Source organism: Trichosurus vulpecula, chromosome 4 (assembly GCF_011100635.1).
Source record: "Trichosurus vulpecula isolate mTriVul1 chromosome 4, mTriVul1.pri, whole genome shotgun sequence".
Lineage (NCBI taxonomy): Eukaryota > Metazoa > Chordata > Mammalia > Diprotodontia > Phalangeridae > Trichosurus > Trichosurus vulpecula.
Window position 1 is genome coordinate 20,179,406 of NC_050576.1, and position 27,425 is coordinate 20,206,830.

General features: G+C 43.9%; 1 protein-coding gene across 1 annotated transcript in view; it reads right to left on the reverse strand.

The window, feature by feature from the left end:
* The window catches only part of HOOK1 (hook microtubule tethering protein 1), a 53,098-nt gene that overhangs the window by 20,810 nt on the left and 4,863 nt on the right, over positions 1–27,425 (reverse strand). Inside the window, exons 2-14 of the mRNA XM_036755353.1 lie at positions 25,861–25,946; positions 21,122–21,194; positions 14,670–14,720; positions 12,888–13,020; positions 10,940–11,007; positions 9,203–9,262; positions 7,785–7,868; positions 6,780–6,946; positions 4,524–4,664; positions 3,086–3,287; positions 2,191–2,301; positions 208–295; positions 44–104 (exon numbers count right to left, since the gene is read on the reverse strand). Coding sequence (XP_036611248.1) covers positions 44–104; positions 208–295; positions 2,191–2,301; positions 3,086–3,287; positions 4,524–4,664; positions 6,780–6,946; positions 7,785–7,868; positions 9,203–9,262; positions 10,940–11,007; positions 12,888–13,020; positions 14,670–14,720; positions 21,122–21,194; positions 25,861–25,946 — 1,325 coding nt within the window. The remainder of the gene's footprint in view (positions 1–43; positions 105–207; positions 296–2,190; positions 2,302–3,085; positions 3,288–4,523; positions 4,665–6,779; positions 6,947–7,784; positions 7,869–9,202; positions 9,263–10,939; positions 11,008–12,887; positions 13,021–14,669; positions 14,721–21,121; positions 21,195–25,860; positions 25,947–27,425) is intronic.

A 27,425-nucleotide genomic window follows, 5' to 3' on the forward strand; every position in this document is an offset into this window, starting at 1 on the left:
GAAAAATTAACAGATACAAAAATTCCACTTTCCATCTTCTTACCTATATTCCACCGGCATAATTTCAGCAGCAAGATTCTCGAAACTTGTTGAGACAGAGGTACCTGCAAAAACAGAGCCTGTGAAAAGCAAACACTCCCTGAGGAAGTATCTGGTCAAATGCAGCTGCTGCTTCCTGCAAACCTGCCCCCACACAGGTGCACTGACCTGCCTGGTTGAGGTGATCCTGCTGCACCTGGGAACATCGGAGCTCCTCATTGGTCTCTTTCAGGGCATCACGCTGTATGATCAGTCTCTGAAAACAAGGGGGAGGGTTACCATCCTTTTCAGGGTGAGGATTGCTCTGCTCCCCAGAATCACTGACATCTCTGCAGCAGTCTCCAACAAGCTGCTATGACCTCCATTAGATAGAGGAACTCCTTAAGACGTGGGGAGGTCCACTGACTTACCCAAAGCTCCCAATCAGTACAGCAGAGCCAGGTTGGAGTCCAGATACACATCTCCCACTGCCTGTGCTGCTGCTCATCTTTCTTTCCAATGACTGCATATCCCCCAATTTCAGACAATTCTGGGTCTAATGGCTTTGACTGTGTTTACATTTATGAAGTGATAACCCTGTGTTATTTCAGGTGGGTGGAGGTGGGGGCTGACTCTCCAGCACATCCCCCAATCCATGTATTCATGGATGGTCTGCTGTCCACAGCCTGGGGATGAGCATCTCCGGACCCAGCCGGGCTGGCTAATCCTTAGACGCCCATCACTGGGCCTAAACTGAAAGCCTTCCCAGGAAGCCAGTTGGCCATACCCAAGCTTCATCTTTGCCTACAGAGCAGTAGAGAATCAGCCTCATCTCCATGTCACAGAGAGGCTCTGAGAGGGGCTCACTGTCCCTCTTCTAGCTGCTTTGTTAAGGAGAAGAGGCAGAATCCCAAGCCCAGCATACTTCTCAGCCCTGTGGTTTACCATGGGCAAATGACTTCGTTTGGGGCCTCTGTTCCCTTTTCTATAAAACGGAGATGACAATACTCCCAGTGTCTACCTCAGATTTTCTACTAATGACAGTACCACTAGGAATGCAGGCCCATTAAGGCCTTTGGTGTGTCCTCAAAATGCCAAGAATTCCAGAGCTGAGGGACCCTCTGGGGTGACCTGCCCTCACCTATCCTATGACTGCTCCAACCTCAACCCCCGAGTCAGCGCCTTTTGCTTCCGGCCACATCCGACCCCGGAGAGCTCACTATGCCCTTTGGGACAGAGCAGACCAGGAGCAAGGCCTCTTCAACGTGAAAGCCCCTCAAACACATGAAAAGAGCTACTGGGGCCAAGTCATCTCCCCTCCAAGATAAATGGCCTCAGTGCCACCAACCAAAGTCCATATAGCAGGAAGGCCAGGGCTCTTCAGGTCCTTCCTAAACAGGATTTTTGGAATGTGAAACAAATATTCCTCCCTTAACCTAGACTGTACACAAAACTAATAGTGGCCCATCCCCAGAGCTCAGCCCAGGGCTCTAGTCTTGACTGAGCCCTAAGTTGTGTTAGCATTTGAGGCAGCAGAGGGGACAATTTCACAGCAAGAAAGGCTTCCCGATGCAATAGCGGAAGAAGGGAATGGGGTTCAGGGGTGGAGGAAAAGTACAGAAACAGCTAAGTGTCACTGGATAAATTTTTGGGCACGGGGCGGCAGTGGCTATGTGTACAGATGGGTCTTCATGTCACAAGTTATTTAAAACTGTGGGCTTACAAGGAAAGACCAACACATACACAGAAGCAGTGACATGAACTACCTATACCCTAGACAAATTCTTGGCCCTGGGATCGCTTACTTTTAAGGAAAAAAATAATGTAATTGCACCAATCACTAGCTTGTACCTTGTGATGATTAAATCAGAGAATGTCAAAAACTCTAGATAACCATCATTAGCAATTCCTGACCCCTCCCCTTTATACCTTTTCTGGCTTCCAATATGGGGGATAGACAGTGGACGTGATTAACAGTCATGTCCAGAATGGATGTTTTCTAAAACATGACCAAGAAGCCCGGCTTCTTCGATTTTGTTTTACATTCCCATGGTGTCTTCCTCAGACTTCAGATGACCCCTCAGAGCCCAGCACCACACTTCACACACATGCAGGCTTAATACATGACGGACGCTCACACACATGCATGGTTAATACGTGACAGACGCTCACATCTTTTTCCTTGAGTAAAGCTTCATGCTTCTCTTGTAGGCGTTTCATCTCAAAGGCTAATGTGTCGGCCCTTTTGGATTCAGCAGAGAGTTTAAGATGAAGTTCCTGAACCTGTTGTTTAAAAAACAACAACAAAACAAGGTTTAAGATACAATACGTGGACCTTACATTGAGGGAAAAGGAATGACCCAGGAATTTATAAAGGCAGATGACAAATCCAGAAGACAGTCAAGTCAGATTAGTCATGAGGCTAGGGCTTGGTATGAAATGTTTCCCAGCTGGAGCCATTTCTGGACTTCTGAACCCCAGTATTCTCCCAGTCATGCGATATGGCTACATGATGTAAAACCACAGGCTACCAAGCAGGGCAACTACAGAAACGAGAAGGGCCAGAGACAAATGCGCATGGTGAGCACAACGGTGCCCAATGATGAAGTGGTAACCAATGATGCCCTGGGCTTGAGAAGTGACAGCAGCCAAGGACAGATTCCCGGAGGTCAGTGCCCAGAAGAAGAATCTGAATAGGAGTAGCAATTACCCACAGCAATGAAAAAGAATAAATAAAAGGGCCAAAAGAGATCCTGGGAACTGGGAGGTGACCATCCAGCCGTACTAGCGCCAAAAGCATCGGCGTTCTGGGTAAAGGTCTTGTCTGCTTTCCCTAGGTGTTTGACAACCAGTCAGCAGAAGAGCAAATAATGGCTGAACGTCCAAAAGAGGACTACAGAAAGGAAGGAAAACCATGAAGCCAAAGGAGTGGATGACGCACAAGGCTAACAATCCGTGCCCAAATAAGATCACTGCTCAAAGAACCATTCCCTAACCGGCCACCCCACATCCCCTGGAGGTTCCACCTGGGTGCCACGGAGGAGGTGGAGCCGGAGGCGTCTCTCACCTGCTTCTTGTACATTTCCAGCTGGGTGCGGGCAGCATTCGCCTTCTTGAGCTCCTCCTCTAAGCTGACCGTGTTATGCATGTACATCATGTTAGTGTCCTGCAGCGACTTCACCTGCCTCCTTAGGTCATTCAGATCTTGCAGCTTTTGACGATAAACCTCTACTGTGGACTCCAATTTACTTGCTTTATCAGAGGTGGTCCTAAAATAAAAAAGTAAGAAATTAAAGCAGGTTAATCAGTCGCACAATGGACTTCATTCTTCTTACCATGAAATGATGTCCCCAACAATTAAAAACAACTGATGGGTAGGAGGAGCCCCGAACTTCATACAGGGCAGAGGTGGGAGAAATACTGGGGTCATGATTAGAGGCAGCTGGTAACGCTGGGTGTCAGCCAGAGCCCTGGATAACCAAAAGAAATGACAACTTTCATTTTATGCGCACTTTGTTAAACCTTCTATTACTTTAAATGTAAATATTCATTTGCAGACCTTTATACTATAGCACTTTTTCCCTAAACATCTAATTGTATTTTGTTATTAGCAGAATCCTTTCTAATAAGTGATTCACTAAGACAAGGAAATGAGTTAAAAGCCCCTCTAGAGCTGACAGATCGGTTTTGCTTGCTCATGTCAGGAGACTGACTCCACCTACTTATGGGAATAAAGAGCAAGGATTATATGAGGGTGCCACCCCCCCCCCGCCCCTGCCCGCTCCACAACAGCCTTCTTCCCTTCTTGTACCTCAGTCTGCCAAGAGACTAAAGAAATTCCAACAAGACCCACAGCATGCTCACTACCAAGGCAAACAAAAAACGATTCACCTTCAAACACTGCCCTCCCCCCACCCCACATACACACACTGGAAAGCTGCTTCTGACTGTAATGCACCTGACAGAAGGAACTCTGTCAGGAGCCCCAACCCCACCCCACCCCTGGCCCAGGGGGAGCACAGCAGCTCAGGCAGAGCCCCAAAGACCTCGCCCTGTGCCACCCGCCCCCAGCCCTGCCTCCCGCTGACCACCTAGCCAGAGTGTGGCCGTCCCCATGGAATCCGGAGACCTCCAAGACTAGAATTTGTGCCTAGATCAGACCCCAGTGCTTGGTGAGGAGCAAAGAGAAGCCGATTTCCAAAGGCAGGGGAAGGTTTTCATGTGCTAGAAACCAGGAGGCTTCATGTTCGTGTCACTCTGTAAATGGAATCCTTCCAAGCGCAGGCCTGCCTGACACACAATGTGGAGGGGGGGAGGGGCACTAACTCCTGAGCTGAGATGAACCTGAAGACCGCCTGACCGACGTTCAGCTGGGGCACACGATGAGAAGGGGTTTCAGGGTCACAATGACTGTGTACAGGACGGGAGGAGAAGCAAGCCCTGGGTGAGGTCCTGAGAGGAGTCCCCCTGAGGAGGATGGAGAATGTGAGGATCCCAGAACCCACCTGAGAACATCGATCTCATCCTTGAGGGCTCTCGTCTCCTCGGCCAGGCTCGTCAGCTCATCGTTCCGATGCTGAAACTCAATCAGCTGCTTCTCAAGCTCCTCGCAGTGAAGCCGGTAGTCATCTTTTGCCGCCTCCAGTCTTTTGTAAAGAAAAACAAAGCATATTTTGTGACTGTTTCCTGAAGGGCGCACAGCGCATGTGCCCAAAGCCAACATCCAACAAGAGAACAATAACATGGGCAGTGAAAGCTCACCTCACGGTGATGATCTGGGAAGCCCTGTGACCTCCTGCATGGACACAGCACAGGCTGAGGTTGCACAGACCTTGGCACTAAAGCCCCTTGCCTTGAATCCCAGAGCTGTTACTGCGGGCAAATCCCTTGATCTCAAAGCCATGCCTGAGTGACCAGGACCCAGCACTTCTCTCCAAAGAGACAGAGATAAAAAGATCATCTCTACTCACCACCACACGGGCCTGGGGTGAGCAAAGTGTTTCACTGATACTTATGCACGGAAATGGGGGTTTTTACTTTCACATCTTAGGAGAAGGCTTAGACTATTCAGTAATCTACATAGAAAAAAACAAGATGTAGTAGACACAGTGGCCAGATAGCTAACTACCAGTGGTACCTGGGCATGGCTGGCTACTGAGTTACTTGGGAGCCCTCCAAACTGGAAAGGCCCTCGGGCCAGCTGGTCCAAACCACATCTGGATGAGAGTTTCACTATGCAGGGCAGAAAAGCAGCAGGACCACCCTGAGGCACATACTTCTAGACACACTAGGAGGTTTTCATTTAAGCTACGCTGAATTTAATGGAAGGACACACACAAATGTAGGTATGTATGTGTACATATACATTTATGCATTTTATGTAAACAAAATATATGGGTCAGTGAGGTGGTTGCAGCAGATAGAGCACTGGGCCTGGAATCAGGAAGACCTGAGTTCATATCTGGCCTCAGGCACTTAGTAGCTGTGTGACCCCAGGCAAGTCATTTAACCTCTGCTTGCCTCAGTTTCCTCGAATGTGAGTAGGGATAATAACAACACCTCTCTCCCAGAGTTGTTTTGAGGATCAGATAAAACAATACTTGTAAAGTATTTAGCACAGGATCTGACACATAGTAGGTGCTGTATAAATATGAGCTATGGTTATTTGCATGACAAGTGATACAGGAAGATGAAGGGTAATTACAAAAAGACCGCCTCTCTCTTTAGCTTACCTAAGCCCTGCCCTTACTTTGAGAAGCCCCACCAACCTGTGGGGCATCACCAGGAGGCCCCAGGCCTCAATCACCAGAAGTGCTTCTGAAATCCTCTGAAATGTGCTTTCTCAGAAGATAAGGGAGGGATCTTTGGAGGGGAGGGTGAGGGAACATGTCAGAGGAATGTGCAAAAGGGTGCTTAGATTTAAGGGAAGGGGAGGATATAGAGGGATTGTTGTGGGGGGGGGGTAGGTTACGTAATAGGGCAAGGTACTGGGTATAAGCAAAGTAGAGGAGTCAGGAGAGATTGATATCTATACAGAATATATCCACACTTAATTGTAGTGGGAGCGGGGAAGAAGAGAGAAAGAAGAACAAAGTAAAAAGTGCATGACAGAGAACAAAAAAAAGCTTGCAAGGAGCTCCAGGCTAAGATAGACAGCTCTCAATCCAATGTGTAGTATTAATCATACAGGCTTTCTTGAAATGAAAACTTATTGCTCTATATTTTGAATCCTCTCTTATGTTCTGCTGTGCACAGGACATGCTTTTTTTTTCTTTTCTTACTTTGATTTTAAGTTTATATGTTTCTTTTTCTTTTCTCTATTCTGTATTTGAGTTCTGATGTTTGAGTCTAAAAGAAAAAAAAAGAAAAAAGAAAATATGCTTTCTCTAGCATTTGGTTGGCATTATACTAACCATCTACTACCTTGATGGGAGGACTTTGGTCCTCATATGCATCCTGTAAGCCCTCTGAGGGAAGATGCCTGCCAGGCCTTTGGCCCTCCGATGTCATAGCATGGCGCCCTGAACACAGCACACAAGCACAAAACGCCAGAGCTGGGAGATACCCAAGAGGCAGATTCTACAAGTGAGGGTCCTGAGAGCCAGACAGGAGGAGACCCTGCCCGTGTCCCCAAGGGAAGAATGGCCCCAGACTCCTGAATCCCTGAGTGGGGCCTTCCACCACACATGACAGCATTATGTGACCGATGACACAGACCAAGACAGACAACAGTCCTAATGAAGACTCTAACGAGTTCATACCGAAAGTTCTCTTCTTGAAGCTGCTCTAGCTGTAACTGGGCATGAAAATATTTTTTTGCCACTGCTGTGTTTGGGTCTTCCAAAGAGCCATCTAATTGTTCCAGCCTCTCATTCATCATCTCGTTCTCAGACACCAATGTGTTCTTCTCATCTTGAAGGGCGGTCACCTGGAGAACAAAGACTCCCAGGTTGTCACAGATTCGACACAAGAAGATGCCAAATACACAGCAAGTTGCCATCCAGAAAAAAGTCTTCTCCCCTTGCCCCCCAGGGGTGAAGAGAGCACACACTTTTCTAATGATTAACATTTTGTTAGAAGTTGTAGGTCTAGGTATGAACAGGCAAACTCTTGAGAGAGCTGTCCCCTAGTACAATAAACACTATCTTGCTACCATCACCTCAACTTCTTCCAGCCATGGCTGGTACTCTGAGGGGTCACTGGTGTTTGTTTAAAATGAACATATCTCTAACCATTTGTTTCCTTATGAGTCCTATTTTCAGCTCTTCATATGTGGATTTGAAACAACAAAAACAACAACCACAGTAATCAGGCTGGGGCTTAAGAAGTTGCAAAGACTTTACAAATACGATCTCATGTGATCCTCATAGCCCCCTGGGAGGTAGGTGCTATTATCAGCCCCATTTTACAGATGAAGAAACCAAGGCAAATATTAAGAAACCTGTCCAGGGTCACACTATCAGCAAGTGTCTAAGGATGGATCTGAACTGAGGTCTTCCTGACTCCAGGCCCCATACTCTTGTCTATCACAGAGATCACAGGTTTAAGGTTTTACCGATTCAGTTAAACAGAAAAAAATCTCAGCTTATACATACTGTGGAATGGGGACAAGGGCAGGCAGCTCAAATGTGTGGGTCAAAGGGCAGCAGGTGACAGTGTCCAGGAGTGAGTCACCCAAAAAGCACTCCCTCCCCCCAGGAAAAAGCTGCAGATTGGATAGGGCCCAGAGCTCTGCCCCACCTGTACCCAGCCCCTTCCACACCCACCTGCATGTCTAGTTCTTGGCATCTTTGTTTTAGTTCTTCTTTTTCTGCTAATGCATCCTGAAGTTCTTCTAAGGCTCTTTTAAGCTACAACAGGAAAAGGCATGAAATTAAGTTTATACTTTTTTAAACTGAAAAAATGTGTACTTTGCCTGGTGTGTGAGAGCACACAGACAGACAGATGGACTTTTCTATGTAAACACACACAAACAAGGCTTGGAAATAATTTAAAATAGGTTATCTACTTATTAAATTTTCAGTAGATCCATACACAAAGAGGCCACTCAGTGCCTAATGAAAACAACACTTAAAGAGCCTCATTATTTATAAATAAATTTCCACAGGAACTATATGCAATTAGGCACCATACAATACGCTGACTAAAAACCAACAGTAAGTACTATAATTTTATAGACTTCTTAGAAAACATCACAACACTATTACAATGAATTTCTTCTTGTCTGGTTTCATAATCTAACCTCACTAAGACACACACACACACACACACACACACACACACACACACACACACACACGCACACACACCCAAGAGTACTATAAAAATCAAGAGTTAAAATTCAAATGCTTTTGAGATAACTTCATGACCTGACAGACACCATGAGGAGCCCTTGGGCAGGGGGACACAGGCAGTTCCCAGAGTGCAAACTGGACAGGCCAGTGGGGCCAGGGCGGTCGAGGGAGAAGGAAGGTGGACAGTAAAGTGAGATGATGAGTCCGGGGAAGGGAGTCAAGCAGAGGAGAAGTGGGTTCTCCTGTGGCAGCCGAGCAGCTGACAGGCAGGCAGTAAGCCTGTTATTTAGTTAGGCCAACTGAGAAGAATGTGTACTTCCTTCTGGTTGTTTAAAACTTGAGTATTTAAGAACAGACCAGAGAAGAGCAGATGCTACATCTAGCTCCTGCAGCCCAACCAAAGGCATCTAATAATCTCACTTGTCGATCAGAAGATGATTAAGCCTATCATCAGGTTTACCAACAGCCCAATGCACTGACAAAGACCCCAACAAGCCCAAGAAGGAGGGAGGCCTGTGCACCCTGGGATACGTGTCACCTAGGAACAGATTAATCTTTTCTACTTCTTGCAATCCTGGTTACCAGGCAGTGAAAAGATGGCACAAGGATTTTTATGGGAAGCTTCATCTCAGCTAGCAACTCCTCAGACATCTGATGTCAGAACCCTTAACCTGCCTCTTCATAACCGTCTCCGTGGTAACAAGCCACCTCAGACATCACCTGGACCTGAGTCCTTCAAAGTGGTCCAAGCACCTTCCAAGGGAAAACGCAATCCGCAGACATGTATCAAGCTTTCCGCACAGTGCTGGGCACAGAGCAGCCACTTCATTAATGCTGAGGGGGAAGGTGACTATGAAGCACCACCCATTATGGAGGAGGGCATCCATTACCTGATGTTCTAGCTCTCCAGCATCACTCGAAGCACAGGTCACTATTTCTTTACTCATTAACTATAAAAAGAAGAGTCAAAATTAGTCAAATACAATATAAAAGATAAGTGGCAACACACATTTAACAATTTAGAATCAGTTAGATCAGTCTGAACTCAAACAGCTCTCAGAATACACACTGCTCCTGTAGCAGCCTCAGGGTGGCCCTGAAATGATTGACAGCCAAGTAGAAGAGACAAGGAAAAGTGTAGGGGTCCAAGTCAGGACAGGAGGCATGGCACAGGCCTCACTGGGCTCCAAAGAGGAGGGTCTGCCAGTGGCTCTGGTCATGGCAACAGTCTAGGGCTCTGCATTTCTAGACCAAGGAGCACTTTTAGGAAGGTCAGAGGCTTAGCCCCAGGAATAGTGGAGTTGCAGGCCACAAATACTGTTGGCCATGGCTAGCCACAAAAGCATCTATGGTAAGGTGTGTACTTGGGATCTATACAGGCTAAGGAAATAAACATACTGACCAATGAAATCAAGTAAGAGAACAGCATAAATCCCTTTATTTAAAGGCAGAATACTCCATGTTTTGGCAAAAATTGCAATTTTAACTGAAAATCACAAGCCTGGTTTTAGCACATTATTCATAGAAGAGAATATATTTGTCAAGTAAAACTGATAAAAGCATTAAACATCTCAAAAACACAATGTGCTAAATGACTAACTATTCATTTGGAAAGGCTATTTTCAAATTAGGGTTTATATCAAAATGACAAAAAAAGATTCTATAAAATAATCTTTCATATATGTGCAGGTATACATATGCATATATGTATGTATTCATGTATATACCATGCACACATGCATGACAAAAGACTAGCTCACGTAGTGCTTGGGAGACAAACTAAAACTACACAAAACTCTATCTAGATGACGAGTGCAAAAGCATTTATTAAAATACCACACATCAGACAACGGTCCATTGCCCAATGACTCCCTAAATATCATCTCCCCCTAAATTAAGCTCCATTGGAAGCCCCAAAACCCACTCAGGGTCTGCTGTTGTCCAGAAACCAACCAGTTTTTTGTTCCTGGTTTGTCCTCCCTGGCCTCACCTTTCTTGGTCCAAGAGACCTCAGTTGGGCACAGGGGCCATTTCTTTGCGCCTTGCTCTTTCTCTGAGAATGTCTAAACTAGGAACAGTTCAGATCAGAAATAGAGCTGTCAGCCTGACCAGAGTCATCAGCTACCTCCATCTAAACAGAACCCATTCCCTTCCCTCACTGCAAGGCACCTAAGAGATCCTGAACTGGTGCCTAAACAGCCAACACTCCTGAGTGGAGGGAGTTGTTGAAGTGGTCAATGCTGGACCTCAGAGTCCCAGTCAATCAGGTATTCTCTCTTCATTAATGGACCAACAAGCATTTATTTTGTTAAATGCCTAAGTGCCAGGCACTAAGCTAAATGCTGAGGATACAAATACAAAGAATGAAATAATCCATTTTCTCTAGATGAGGATGGGTATGTGTATGTGCATGCCTCTGTGTGTGTGTGTGTGTACTTGTGTTTACATGTATATGCATATGGACGTACCAATACGCACAAAAGACTTCTCCACTGGAGATTAAAGACAGAGCTATATAGAACACATATCCCTATCTCAAGAGATACAATCTAAGCCTGACTCTTCTCCCTTTTCCTAAGTACATGCAAAGCTCCCTGGGGCTCCTCCCCTCTATTTCCATCGCTTACCTCCTGAATAGCAGTCATCACAACGTGCTGAACAGATTCTTCCAGAGTCATAATTTTCTGAATGTGTTCTAGGGTACAAAATACACAAACATATTTGAGAAACACTTGCCTTTTCCCAGCCTGCATTAAGAACCAAAGAGTAAACAGCTATCATGGGGGGACACTCTGCACTGAAGACGAGCCCTAGGAGTGGCCCTCAAGGAGCTCGAGTCTAGGTGGGGACATAGCCCACACAAAAACAAGTAACCTTCGTACAAATTAATGCACAAGAGGTGGCAGATCCAAGGTCCAAGATGGAAGCAAGGAAGAGGAGCAAAGGGTTCATGATGGAGATGACCCTTACTAAGAGATCATCTAAGTCCAGCCTCTCAAGGCTGATGAACCTGTAGGGAACTGCAACACAGCTTCTGCAGTCCAGGTGGCTGAACACAGGCACATGCACCAAAGTAAGGCTAGGAAGGGAGATGGGCCAGACTAAGGAAGGCCTCGGGAACTTTAGTAGATGATGGGAAATCAGTGCAGTTTTGGAGGAGAGCAGCAATGGAGTCTTGGTATGAACAGCTGATGGCCAATCAGAAAGAGGGAAAGAGGATCAGGCAGCACAAAGAAAAGGGAGGCTGTTTCAACAATTCCAGGGGTGGGGGCTAATAACAAGAGGGGAGACTCAGCAAGAGGCTACTAGTAATTGTGTTCTCTGGGATGTAGTGAGTGAGAGGGAAGACTCCAAGCTAACATAGAGATCTTCTTTTATTATTTGTTAATATTTTTTCCCCAATTACATGCAAAAATAATTTTTTTAATTCTGATTTCCAAATTCTCTCCCTCATCCCCTCCCCTCCTTGAGAAGGCAAACAATTTGATAGAGAACATACCCTAACACTGAGATTTTAAACAACAGAGAATCGGTGAGTGCCCATGCCATTGACACAAAGCAGCTCTGCTTTGGTCATGCTGAGTCCGAGATGTCACCTCAATGTTCTGAGGCTCTGCTCCCATGTGTGTATGGACAAATGGGCCTGGAGCTGGGGGAAGGAGGGAGGGCTGGAGATATGTGGATTTGGAATTCATTTACACAGAGTTTAGAGTTGAAAGTCAGGGAAGAGAGTGAAAGCCGAGGATAGAACAGAGCCTTGGAAAGACACCCTTCTTTTAAAGGGTAAAGAGGACGAGCCAACAAGTGGCTGAGATGGAAGAGGAAGGCAGTATCTACAGGACATGGAGGTGACAGTCAGGAGATCAGGACTTCAACAAGGTGATAGACAAGCCAGAAGACAGCAATGTCTCCCTACTTCTTTTTGGCAACCATAGCACCTGGCTGACTCAAGCGGAGATGACTGTCCACAAAAGGTCACAGATGTGTTTTAGATGAACTGTTGTCTAATCCTGCTTCCCCCATCTTGCACTCAGGAAGTCTGTTACCTAAACCCAAGGGGGAGAACTTTATTAATTAATAACTGAATATAGAGGGGCAGAGCTTTCAGCATTCTTCAGGGTCAATTCAGACAATCCTTTCATTTCACCTGGATGGACTAGAAAAATGAATCACTTGTACCTAAGAGATAAAAGGAAGGCTCGTGTGCCACAGATATGACCCCTCAAATCTACACTTCTGGGGAGAATCAGAACTGATGCCCTTCCTCACAAGATGAGGTGAAGTACAACCCTGATCTTTTGATTCTCCACATAGTCCCTGGAGCCTGATCTCCAAGAAACAGGGACCCAAGGCCACACATGCCTACCTGCACACAACAGTATCTCCACAACCAGCAATTATCTGGATGATGGCTATGTGTAAGAATCTGAACAACTTAGAAATAATTCTCCTCCCCTGACATCGCTGCTTTAATTTTCATAAGTAACCCGCCAAGGTCTCCTGAATCTGAGTCACCACAAGGGTCATTTCCAGGAACCAAATGCCCCCACAAAAAGCATCCCATCCCACGCATACCTTGTTTCTTTTCACAGTTGACTGCACAGCCTAAAATAAGCTGGAGCAGCCTGCCAAGCTCCACAGGATCTGAGCGTTCAGTGATTTGGCTTAAATCAGGTATAAGTTCTTCAGAAATCTGTTGACCTAAAAACTGTGATATCAGAAGGGCATCGAGTCAGGCTTCTAATTGGATGCAATGCACACAACAAATCAACAGCACTCTCCACATCATTTCATAATTTCACAGTTGATTAGTATAGGGAAAATATTAAGAAATTATAGCCTGGAAGCACAAATGGGTTAAAGGAAACTTAAGATCATTCATACAACAAAAAATTATTAATAAGGATGAGTTAGAAAAGTTTAAAAAAAATGTAGCCTAAACATCCTTACCACCAAGGAAACTATAAAACTTTGTCACAAAATGTCCCTTTTGCGTGGCTCTTGGCAGGCAAAAATATACAATAATCAATGCACGGGTATATAAAGCAGCCCTACAGAGGCTGTTAGACACAAAAAAGTGTAAGTCATTGAGGCCTAGAGCTATAATTTCTGGGTGAAAGAGTAATGCCTGTACAGTAATTGGAAAAGATAACCTGCAGGGACCTATTCGGAAATGTAGTGGAGTTTACTTCATCAAAGCACTATGGGAAAAGGCAAGCTTAGATAAAATTCGGAGAGAATTTGGAAAGAATCCTCCAAAATGGCTCTTTTTTATACTAGAGTGCCGGCCTGGAGTCAGGAAGACCTGAGTTCAAATCCAGTCTTAGACACTTACTAGCTGTGTGACCCTGGGCCTGTGTGCCTGCCTGCATCTCCTCAACCATAAAATGAGCTGGAGAAGGAAATGGCAAACCACTCCAGTCTCTTTGCCAAGAAAACCCCAAATGGGGTCATGAAGAGATGGTTACAACTGAAACAAATAACAACAAGTAATTATGTAACAAGTTAAAAAGGGCATCAAACATTTCTTGACAGGAAAAATTGCAATATTCTTCATACAGTGGGCTAGCCAAGCCCATGACCAGAGCTCAAAGCAGACTGCGCTGCTTCCTGTCCCAGACCATGAGGCCAAGATTTATACAAGCAATAAAACCCTCATTACACACTTCTCTAAGTGCCTGCACTGTGGGCAAAGCTCCAGGCTGGGTACTGAGAGAGACCCAAAGGACAGAAATACAGGATCCCTGCCCTTCAGAAGCTTACAGCCTAATACAGTTTCTTCATACAAGGCCCTCCTACCCAGAGCACTTTGTGGAAATTACCTCCTGACATTTCTGAGCTTCTAGACACTGGGGCATCAAATACTCTCATCATGCTGTCAGCTGTTATCATATTACGTGAACTCCCTAGTACTGATGGGTGGTGGTGTTCATTGTTTTCTTGGCAGATACTGGAGTGGTTTGCCATTTCCTTCTCCAGTTCTATTCACAGATGAGGAACTGAGGCAAACAGAGTGAAGTGACTTGCCCAGGCTCACACAGCTAAGCAGTGTCTGAGGCCACATTTGAACTCAGATCCTCCTGACTCCAGGCCTGGCACTCTATGTACTATGACCCTGACTGCCAAACTGCCTGGTAGTGTACAGATTATGGTCAGAGCGCTAGGTCCCACAGCTTCTTAAATGCAGTTCATTTAAAAAAAAATGAAGCTCAAGTGATGACTGTGTCATTACACAGTAGGCTGTTAAAAACCAGCAAGGTCAATATAAGTATTCCAGTTATGACCAGATTTGAATGAAAAGCAAAATTAAAAGTGATACTTGATATACATGTTAAATAAATCATTCACTGATCATACCTCATGATAATAGCTCGTAATTCCTTGAAGAACCTTCTTCAAGTTACTAGCCTGAAATGAAAAAGGATGACAAACAAATTACACACATCACTGTTTTACACCAATGCAAATGTCACAACTTTGACACATTCTGGCACTCTATCCTGGGAGGCCCCATGTGGTGATGGGAGACCCCAGATGAAGAATGTGTAGGTGAGCACTTTCTAGCACCACAGAGCCCTGAGCCTGAAAGGACTTGCTCACAGTCACACAGCCAGAATGTGTCAGAGGCAGGACTTGAACCCAGGGCCTACTGGCTCCACAATGCCACGCAGCCCCTCACATTTAAGTATGTGCACAGTACAGACAGAAATACGAAATACAAGTTAATTTTCTGCATAAGGCACCAGAAGATGGCCGGGAAGCCTGCAGGAGACGGCAGCCCTTGAACACTCGACCCCACATAAGGATCCACGAAGTCATACATTTACTTAAAAAACACACATTGGTATCAGCTACGTCTTTCTGTATTTATAATTTTAAAAATATTCCTCAAGTAAATTTTAGTCTGGTATGAGCCACACCTGGAGCTGCGGGCCACTGTCAGAACCCCTCTGTCCTAGGCTCTTCCAAGAACCTTCTGGTCCACCCGTCCATCCATCCGTCCGTCTCCTGGCCTAACTCCTAACTGCTATAAGAAGCTTTTTCTGATGAGCCTAATGCTGGTGCCTGGAGACAACCAATGGGTGCCAGAGGGCCCAGAGCCAGAAGAACCTGAGTTCAAATGTGACCTCAGGCACTGGCTAGCTGTGGGATGGTACACAAATCACTGAGCCTCTGTCTGCCCGTTTCCTCATTTGTATAATGGAGTTAACAACAGCACTTCCCTCCTGGGGTTATCGTGAGGATTAAATGAAATAATGCTTATAAAGTGCTAAGCCCAGTGCCTGGCACACAGTCAGCACTATGTAACTGTGGGCTATCATTATCATTCCTCCTGCTTATTATCTCCGATTTACCCTGTATTCATCTGGTTTGCATAGTTACTTTCATATTGTCTCCTCCATTGGACTGTGAGGTGCTTGAGAGCAGGGATTTTCTAAGCCCAGTGCTTAGCACAGTACCTGGCACCTAGTAGGTGCTCAATAAATGCAGAAGCTCAGAAGAGAGATCAAGGGTAATGTGTGTAAGGAACAGCAAGGTCATTGTGGCTGGATGGTTGACTGCCCGGCGCAGCATGGGTGAAGTCAGGAAGGGGACAATGCCAGAGGCCTTAATGTGGTCCTAAAGAAACACATGGAACAAAATGAAGAAGGAACAGCTCTGCACTCCCACAGGACAGCCGAAGATCTGGGGCACAGGGGCTCTTAAGAAAGATCTCATCAGTCAGCTTCCCCATGTTGGCCTGGCCACTGTACAAAGCGGTCACCGCACATGTGCTGCCAAACTCCCAGCACCATCTACACGAATCACCCCCACTTCCCAACCCCACTGAGTGCTCTGAAAAGGTGGCAGCAAGAACCACAAATGCCAGTGGCCCTTTCTCCAGCCTGTCTCTAGACCCTCATGGAATCCTAGGACAAAGTGGGCCACCCCTTCCCTCCACAACACTGATTGCTCCTGATTCTCCTGTTATCATCTATTTCTTGGCAAATAATAATAATAATACTGATGGTATATATACAGCACCTACTATGCGCCTACTATGTCTATAACAATTTTTCTCCCCTGTGACAATGAAAACTCATTCTTTGAGAACACAGACTATTTTTTTAAAGACTCTTTCTATTTCCCAGGCACAGCATGGTGCCTGGCACACAGCAGACATTTATGCTTGGTGATCAGTTGATTTGGTGGAACCCCCTCCTGAGTTAGGACTTCTCCCCCTTCAGACCAGGCTATTAGACTGAACTGTCTGCCTCCAAGCTCTCCCAGGCCTTCCTGTTGCCACTGCCAGCTAGGACACTCTACAATCTGTCTCCAAGCTGATTTCACAGGACACCTCATTCTGTCTGCATCCCAGCTGAAGTCCATCATGATCAGACTCTGCCTTTGGCAGCCAGCTCATGCTGTACTCCCTGCTGATCCAGCTCGCAGGGTCTCTCTCCTACTAGACCCAGTTCAGGGGCTACGTCCTGGTCTACAACCTGTCCCCAACCAGCCAAGTCCACATGCTCTCTCCATCCTCAAAATCCCCTCTGCTTGCACATTTGTGTCCGAAGTATGTTCTCCCACAGAAGGGGAGCTCCCTAAGGACAGGGATTACCTCTTGTCTGCACGAGGCAGAGAATAAGCTAGTTTAACTGAACTGAGATGAGCACCTTCCAGGCTCTAAAGTACTTTCCTCATGACAGACCTAGGAGGTCAAAGTGTAAGTACCACCATTCCCATTCTACAGACAAGGAAACTGAGCCTGAGAGAGTCAAGCACCTGGGCCACTAGAATCCTCAGATGACCCTAACAATCCTGCCCCCTCTCCCCATTTGTGTGCAGTGCTTATTCCATGGCTCCCCAACTGCTTTGACAGCAGGCTGGGCAGAAAGCCCAGGAAGAGAGAAGAGACCAGGCCAAGGAGCCAGGACATGGTCTCCACCCTGAGCCACCTCCGAGAGGTGATGCTTCCTCAAGGAAGCCCCAAACACCCTCAAGCCATGGAGCATCAAGCCAGAGAGCAGACTCTCATAGAAAAGTATCTGCATTTCCTCCTCCTCTTTTCTCCCCCCTATGCCTGGGCCACTAGAAACTAAGAGTGTAACTCCATTGTGTTAAGCCAATTAACCCATAAAGGCCCATAAGGCTTCAAATTTGTGTGAAAAGCCTTTTGTAGGGCAGATACTAAACTTAATACTGATCTTGCTGTTTGTTGACAAAATACAAAAAAAAAACCTCTGACTTCAAAAAACAGCCAGAAAATGTTTATCTAAAGAGCTCAACATACAAGCTTTAGTGAAATTCTACCTTTCCCTCATTTTCAAGTGAAGAATAGGAAAATAAATCCGACTTCCTTCTTTAGAAAGGGGAAAATGAGAAAGAAACATGGACTTTTATTTTGTAATTTTTAAGAAGGGAAGGCCCATTTTGGGGGTTGTTAGTATTTTCCTGCTAAAAAAAAACCAATTTTTTTTTGCTTTATTTTTCAAATTGTTGATATGGGGGGAGCAGAGCCAAGATGGCGGCTGGAAAGCAGGGACAAGCATGAGCTCCCTGCCGAGTCCCTCCAAAAACCTACAAAAAATGGCTCGGAACCAATTCTAGAACTGCAGAACCCACATAACAGCAGAGGGAAGCAGGACTCCAGCCCAGGACAGCCTGGATGGTCTCTGGGTGAGGTCTGTCCCACACGGAGCTGGGAATGGAGTGGAGCAGAGCCCAGCCTGAGCGGCGTGGACGGAGCCCCAGCACCCTGAATCAGTGAGCTTCGGCAGTTACCAGACTTCTCAACCCACAAACACCAAAGACAGTGGAGAAGGTTAGTGGGAAAAGCGGGAGTGGAAGGAGTGCAAGGTTTGGCTTCCAGTCCCGGGGGGGGGGGGGGGGGGGGGGGGGGCAGGGGGAGGGGGGGGCCAGCGGAGGAGGGGCAGCTACAGCTGCTGCTGCTTCTGGCCCCAGGCCCACCTGTTAGGAGGAATTAAGTGGCAGATCAGAGCAGGAGTGTACAGCCTGCTGAAGATCTAAGCCCAGTCAGGGTTGGGGGTTCTTGGGGAAGGAGGAGTGCTAGGGTGACAGAGCTGGCACCTCCCCCCCCAAACGTGGAACATAGAACTCTTTAGTCTACAAGCAGTCATACCCCACTGAAAAACTCAAGGGTCAAGTTAGTTGGCTGGCAGCGAAAACGTGCCCAGATTCAGTCTCAGACTTTGGATTCTTTCTTTGGTAACAAAGGAGACCAAAACATACAGACAGAAGTTAACAAAGTCAAAGAGCCTACAACAGAAACCCCCAAGAAACACATGAACTGGTCCCAGGCCATGGAAGAGCTCAAAAAGGATTTGGAAAAGTTAGAGAAGTAGAGGAAAAATTGGGAAGAGAAATGAGAAGGATGCGAGAAAACCATGAAAAACAAGTCAATGACTTGCTAAAGGAGACCCAAAAAAATACTGAAAAATACACTGAAGAAAACAACACCTTAAAAAATAGACTAATTCAAATGGCAAAAGAGCTCCAAAAAGCCAATGAGGAGAAGAATGCCTTGAAAGGCAGAATTAGCCAAATGGAAAAGGAGGTCCAAAAGACCACTGAAGAAAATACTACTTTAAAAATTAGACTGGAACAAGTGGAAGCTAGTGACTTTATGAGAAATCAAGATATTATAAAACAGAACCAAAGGAATGAAAAAATGGAAGACAATGTGAAATATCTCCTTGGAAAAACAACTGACCTGGAAAATAGATCCAGGAGAGAAAATTTAAACATTATTGGACTACCTGAAAGCCATGATCAAAAAAAGAGCCTAGATGTCATCTTTCAAGAAATTATCAAGGAGAACTGCCCTGATATTCTAGAGCCACAGGGCAAAATAGAAATTGAAAGAATCCATCGATCGCCTCCTCAAATAGATCCCAAAAAGAAATCTCCTAGGAATATTGTCGCCAAATTCCAGAGCTCCCAGATCAAGGAGAAAATAGTGCAAGCAGCCAGAAAGAAACAATTTGAGTATTGTGGAAACCCAATCAGAATAATCCAAGATCTGGCAGCTTCTACATTAAGAGATCGAAAAGCTTGGAATACAATATTCCGCAGGTCAATGGAGCTAGGATTAAAACCTAGTATCACCTACCCAGCAAAACTGAGTATCATGCTCCAAGGCAAACTATGAATTTTCAATAAAATAGAGGACTTTCAAGCCTTCTCAGTGAAAAGACCAGAGCTGAATAGAAAATTTGACTTTCAAACACAAGAATCAAGAGAAGCATGAAAAGGTAATCAAGAAACAGAAATTGCAAGGGACTTGCTAAGTTGAACTGTTTTGTTTACATTCCTACTTGGAAAGATGACATGTATGATTCATGAGACCTCAGTATTAGTGTAGCTGAAGGGAATATGCATATGTATATATATATATACATATAAGTGAATGTGTATGTATGTATATATCTATGTGTGTGTATATGTGTGTATACATATGTACATATATATGTGTGTGTATATATATATATATATATATAAAAAAGAGAGAGAGAGAGAGCAGACACAGGGTGAGTTGAAGATGAAGGGAAGATATCTAAAAGAAATAAAATCAAATTAAGGGAAGAGAGAGGAACATACTGAGAGAGGGAGATAGGGAGAGATAGAATGCGGTGGATTATCTCGCATAAAGCTGGCAAGAGGAAGCAGTTCTGTGGGAGGAGGGGAGAGAGCAGGTGAGGGGGGAAAGAGTGAACCTTGCTCTCATCAGATTTGGTCTGAGGAGGGAATACCATACATACCCAACTGGGTATCTTACCCCACAGGAAATAAGAGGGAGGAAGATAAAAAAAAAGGGGGGGGGGATGATGGAGGGGAGGGCAGATGGGGGTGGAGGTAATTCAAAACAAACACTTTCGAAAGGGGACAGGGTCAAGGGAGAAAATTCGATAAAGGGGGATGGGTTGGGAAGGAGCAAAATATAGTCTTTCACAATATGAGTATTGTGGAAGGGTTATACATAATGATACACATGTAGCCTATGTTGAATTGTTTGACCTCTTAGGCAGGGTGGGTGAGAAGGGAAGAGGGGAGAGAATTTGGAAAGTTTTAAAAACAGATGTTTAAAACAAAAAAAAAGTTTTTGCATGCAACTAGAAAATAAGATACACAGGCAAAGGGGTGTAGAAATTTATCTTGCCCTACAAGAAAGGAAGGGAAAAGGGGATGGGAGGGGAGTGGGATAATAGAGGGGAGGGCTGACTGGGGAACAGGGCAACCAGAATATATGCCATCTCAGAGTGGGGGGGAGGGTAGAAATGGGGAGAAAATTTGTAATTCAAACTCTTGTGAAAATCAATGCTGAAAACTAAATATGTTAAATAAATAAATTTAAAAAAAACACCAAATTGTTGATATGATTAAGAACTGGAACATTCAATTCCAGTCCTTGATGATGCTATTTAACTGAGATGAATCTGTTTAATTAAATTAGGTAAAATACATGAATAATCATTTTTACTTTTAGATAAATTCAAATTCTTTTAAGACCACATTGTAATTTTTTTAGGAAATTTAATTTGGCTCAGATTTCATACTCTTTTGAGAGCACAGGATCATACACCTAGGCCAAGAAGGGAACTGAGAAGTGACATAGTCAAACCCCTAATTTTACAGATGAGGCTTAACCAAAAGCCCAGGGAGATTAGGTGAGTTTCCAGGGGTCACAAAGTACTATGCTTCAGAGGCAGGCTCTGAACCCAGGTCTTCTGGCTCCAGACACAGTACTCTCTCCATTGTACCAAGCCATTTGTGAACTTCAGCAAACTAGTCAATGTCATCATGGATACCTTTATTCTCCAATTGTCACCAACGTCTTCTTTGATTCGGCCTAACCAAGAGTCATTAAACCAAGCAACATCTCTGAAAGAAAGCACACACATAAGCCAACCATTAAAGCCTTTGAATACAGTAAGAATATGTTAAGAATACCCCACTCCTTCACCGACAGAGCAATCACTTTAATACTCAAAGCAAACAGTACCATAAAATATTTAACTGTATCTACTGAATGCCCTCTAGGGTCCCCTCAAAGTTACTCCTTGTGTAAATCTCTCAACAGAATTAATATCTTGCATAAAGAAAATGTGAAAGGTCAAATTCATTTTAAATTACAGGCCTGTAACTGTATAACTGCTCCTGCTCTGTCACAGCCTTTTAATGCATCTATGTTTGGCGGGGTACCATGGGACTCTGCTTATCTATAACTAATAAAACTCTCATGCATTTATTCATTCAACAAATATTTATTGACCAATTACCATGTGAAAGGGGGAATACAAAAATTAATAAGAAGCTATCTCTGCCTCAAGGATTTTCTCATTTAGGAGAGGAAAAAAGTAGCCCACATACTAGTGCTTTCAACCTGCCAAGGGTGTGGGACAAACCAGGAGTCATCAGGGTTCTGAGGTTGGGAAAAGTTGTCTGGAGGAAGTAGGAGCTGTCTAACTATGTTGAGTGGCAATTGTTCATTCTGCAAATATATGTTCTCTCTTAGGTCTTCATCACTTCCAGAGAAACAATATTAAGTTTTCTTAATCCTTTCTCAAAACCAAGACATTATGGCCATGATGTGTATAAGGCCTATTAATAACTAGTTCAGCAGAACCAACCAGATCAACTCGATTCATTGCAATCCAGCGTGGTTTATGACACTCAGTGTCATGTTCTCTCTATTCTGTCCTAAGTACTGAGAAGTTTAACACTAAATAGCTATATACATATATATATATATATGTATATATATATATAAAACACTAAATAGATAAAAATAGCATAAATAGCATCAGGCTTGTGGTGGCTATGATTTTAAGGGCTAGCTTTACACATTGGCTTTACACACTGGAGTAACACTCAACTTCTTCTTGATTCCTCTAGGGGACTATGCTCCCTTCCCCACGATCATTTCTTCTCTTCCAACCTCAAATCTAACCCAAAAATAAGATGCAGCTTCTCCACTTAACAAAAGTTCCCCTTATCAGTCACCAACTACACTGAGATTATTTTAGAAGAAAGAATAAAAGAGAAATGAACACTTTGAAACGACAGGCATCTGAAATATTGCAAAAAAAAAAAAAACAAAAACAAATGATAATCCTAAACTTAAAGCTAAAACTCAGAACTTTCTAGTTCTTTTCTCTGGGATTGCAACTATCAAAATCATAATTCCCAGAGGTGTACCAGAACAATAAAATCCTGTTTTTATTAACTGAGTTAGAACTAAGAGTAAGACTCCTAGAAAAAATGGAAATTTAATTATTTTTAATAATATAAAACAAATTTGTATTTGAATGCTAGGTGAAACATGACCCATTTGGTGCTCCATTTATCAAGTTAAAATGTAAAAAAATCATTTAGAAAAACACAAATGCCTTGTGAAAAATCACCCAAATATTTCACTTTATAAGATGGATATTTCCATTATAATAAAAATTGACTTTCACATAGAGAGAAATGGTTGACTAGAGCTTCCTACAGATGTCTTCCCCACACATCCTTACCTAATCTTAAATTCCACCACTTAATTTCCAGATTTAAGGCACCTTTTACTACATGCCTTTTATTTAGTTCCCATAAAGCAAACATCTATAATAGATGTAATTCGCTTTACAAATGTAAATGATGTTTTGAAAACTGCAATTCTAGAATAAAGAAATCACAGAATTTAGCATCAGAAGGGCCTTAAAGATGAAATGATAAACATCTGTTTGCAGATGAGGCAGCTGAGTACCTACTTGTATAAATCTTATATGTATATGCTACTTTGAGCAAAGGAATGAATTAACCTATGTTCATTCTCTCTCTCTCTCTATCCCTCCTTCCTTCATTTTAACTGATCTTCATTAGAATGATTTCACCCAAGTCTTCCTCCAATGCCTCAGCGAGCTTTGGAAGCTACCTGGATTGTCTGAAGGCTATGAGCATGGAGCACATGCACACAAAAGTCCTAGTGAGCTGGGAAGACCTTTAAGCACAGGGCTGATGAAGGACACAGATCACCTGAGGATGAGATATTCAGCTCTTGGTTGCCACAGTCACTCATGAAACTTTGGCCTGAGGCAGTGGAAGGCTGACATCTGTGCTGGTGGAGGAAACTGACAGTGATAAGCCATGAAGTGTTTAGCCAATAAATATTTAGGCAGCATCTGCTATGTGCCAGGTACTGTGCCAGGTGCTAGAGATACAAGCACAAGAACAATGACAGCCCCTGTTCTCAAGAAGCTTACACTCTAATCATGGTGACATCCAAAGGTATGCAGCTGGCTGGGAACGGTAGGGACTCTGGCATCCCCAATGTGTTACTAACAAGTTATCTACAAACACTGAAAACCATCAGGCTCTTTGTTCCTTAAGGCAACTCCTTGGCCAGCCAGTGAGAGGTGAATCAACTGTAGGTTCCTATAGATGTGCTATGGCTCCCTATTTCATCCAAGCCCACATTTCTTTCATTCAATTCTTAACCCAACAGGATTCTTAAGACTCACTCTGCTACTCTCCTTCACTTGTCTGATGTGTACAAAATATAAGAGAAGTCTAACTGGGTTCAAAATCCTGGCTCCACCTTCTGGAGCTCCACTTCCTCAAAACAGGGACAAAAGTGGGGGTGGCAGTAGGGGAGGGGATGATCTCTGAGATCTCTTTACACCTCTAATCCTGTAAGTCACCTCAATTTATGTGTTTTGCAAGTTAAATATAATTAAACATAATTATAAACATGCATTTGCACTGAAATCTTGGGTTCTTAACTGCTCCCTGCCTCATTCCTTTTGTAGTTTATTGAAAGGAACACAGGAAGACAATTAAATAACATTGAACATCAAAATCTGCAAACACCAATAATATTGCCAAAGCTGACTTCCACCCTCTTTGTCTTTTCATCAGTGACTTTTAGACTGGCAGAGCATCACGCTGCTGACCTTCACTGACAAAAGGTAAAGAGTTTCAATAAAAACTACAGAAGCATTATCATTTTCCTGTGAAACCCTTCACCTGTGGTTAGAGCCCAAAGCTTTGTCCTGACCCCTCTTCTCACATGACGACAACCTCATCACCTCCCTTGTGCTCAATCTTCATGTTAGGAGACGGTTCTCAGATCTTTCTTCTGTCTCTCTGTCTGCCACATCTTATTGATTCTCCCTGGGCGCTATCTCTCCCATCAGACCCTTCTCTCCACTCAGACAGCAGCCATACTGGTTCGTCACCTATCACCCAGACTCTTGCATCAACCTCTTAAGTGATTTTCCTGAACGCACTTTTCCCTTCTCCAATTCTTCCTTCACACAGCTGCCGAAGTAATACTCAACTCAGATCTTACCTGTAATGTCTGTGTTTCAAGAAACTCCAGCAGCTTCCTCTTGCCTCTAGAATTAAAGGCCTACTCTTCCATTTGGTACTTAAAGCTCTTTATAGTGTGGCTCCAATCAACTTTTCCAAGCCTGTCATCCACTGCACTTCCCCTTCAAGTAATCTTTGCTCAGGCCAAATCAGCCTTAATGTTCTTCACATCCATCATTCATCTGCTAACTCCAAGATGTGTCTGATGCCTGGAATGCCCTCTCTCCTCCCCTCTTTTAGCTTCTTTCAAAGCTCTATTCTCCTTCACGGGGCCTTTCCTGATAGCTTCAGCTGTTAGTATCTCCCAATCCTACCTCCTGAAAATCAGCTTGTATTTATTTAGTATATATTTACACATCTACATGCAGTCTCTCCATATAAAATGCAAAGTTTTTTAGGAGAAACGACATTTCATTTATAGCTTTCTATGCCTGGTACCTAGCACAATGCCTGACACACATTAAAAGCATAAATTCTGATTGAATGATTCCTCATCAGACGTTGATTACAAAGCTTACACTTGTTTCTGAAAAGAAACTTAATTTTTTGGTCCAAATATAAACTCCTCTAAGTAGGACTTAAAGCTTTTTACTATCTGCTCCATGTGGCTTCAGCCTTTCCTTCTAGCTTGACATCACATTACCAGCTCTCTCTATCTACCATTACTCTCCCAAGCCTTCTTGCTAATATCCCAAACCTCCACATCTTTGCCCAGGCTGTGCCCTGTGCCTAGAATGTTCTCTCTCTACCTCCCCTTAAGATACAAATCCACTCCCACCTCCCACACAAGGCCCTTCCTTTGCCTTCCTCCCTGCCTGCCGCCGCCGGCCCCCGCCGCATCCGCCACTAACAAGTGCTTTCCCAGGCCTACAAAATGACTTTATACATATTGTGTGCTTACTTTTCTGTACATATATTTCTCCATCAGAACCTAAGGTCCTTGAAAGCAAGGACTGTTTGGTTTGTGTTTCTGCCCCTCATTAGTGTGGTACACGGTACACAGGAAATACTTAATAAATACTGGATGAGATTAAGTGAATTTTAAAGGTCCTGAAGAAAAGAAAAATGAGACTTTAAAAAATCCTTATTAGAAAGAACACTGAAATGCCCAAAGGGAAGATAACCAGGTACAGAAGACCCTGTATCTTAATACCTTCTCAAGTATTCTAAATGACAATCGCCAACTGCTACTTACATCTGATGAAGAACTTGTGCCATGGCAACCCCATTCGTTAACTGCCGGACATTCTTACAAGGGGCAGCAGTATTAAATGTCTGCAACTAAATGACAAAAAGCAGAATGAGACATTTTCCTTCTGCAGCCAGTACAATATTACCTACAGGGAGAAGGGGAAAAGGCAAATAAAAAATACCTTATTATAAAAAGACCTCCGCAAAATTCAATCATCAGTTTTTCCCTTGTCACAAAATATGTTAAATAAAAATAATACATATACTTTTTGTAAAAATCAGTGAGATAGTAAAACAAACACACACACACACACACACACACACACACTCTCTCTCTCTCACTCTTTTATGGCATGTTTCTTTTCTACAAAAAGAAGCAACAAGCTGCCCCAGTTGGGGAACCTGAAGTGAGAGTAGGGTCTTTTTTAGTAACCTGAGGGTAAAAATCTCAGAATGCTCATACAATTTTTCAAAATATCCCCCTGTCCCACCCAGGTTACTTTTGAAAACTACTCAATGGAAATATCATATTTTAAGTCACAAACTTTTTAAAAAATAGGTCCCTCTTTCCTCTCCATTTGGGACTTTAAAATTCCACTCACACATTACCACCTTACGACATGCCCAAGGCTAGAAACTTCAAGTCTAAAACTGTTTGCAAAGTATGTCATTTAGTTTTGAAAATAAGACAGAAAGGCAGCGTGACAAGATGCCTGCTCTCCCATAACTGGCCCGATGCCAGGGCTAGCCTGAGGCTAGTTAACCGATAACAAGGCCCTTGTAAATCTTCCTCAGGGTATGAGAAATCAGGCCTTCTCTGTGGTGGCTTCCATTTTGTATTCAGTCTGACTTTATTGTTGTTCCATTTCAATTTGGTACTATTCATAGATGCTGTTCTATACACATTGACCTGGGAAAGGGCAGGGGGGAGCTTTACAGGTCGATCCCTACCATGGAGAGAAATTAAATCTTACAGTGAAATGACTGAAGTGAGAAATGGACTCCCTCTTTTAAAAAATCAGCATTAATGACTGCCAGGGAAATATCAGTGTGACCCCTGTTTAGTCTGGCAAGACTTTCTCCCCAAATTTCCACAACTCAGTGATAGAATTTCACTTTGTACCCCATTCTGGTTCATCTGATTCCAATTCCCCCTCAAACATAAAGACTGTATCTCCTTTCAGGGCATCATTCTCCCACTTCCTCCAGCTCAAATGATCTTCTGGCCAAGGCTCCAATTCCTCAGTTTACCACCATCCCCACTCTCATAAAAATCCTATTGCCATCTCAGCTCCTCCCAATGGCTTCTTATTTTTTCAGAATAGGCTGTTACAGTTAAGCTGGAATAAGAGATAGCATGTGTATGTGGCCTGAAGGTTTGCAAAGTGCATTACAAATGTTATCTCAATTGGCCCTCACAACTACACTGTGAGGTAGGTCCTAGTATCCCTTTTTTACAAACCAGGAAACTGAGGCTGGGAGAGGTTAAGTGATTTGCCCAGGGTCACAAAGAAAGTTAATTTGAACTCAGTCACCCTGACTCCAAGTGCAGCTGTTATTCCACCACCA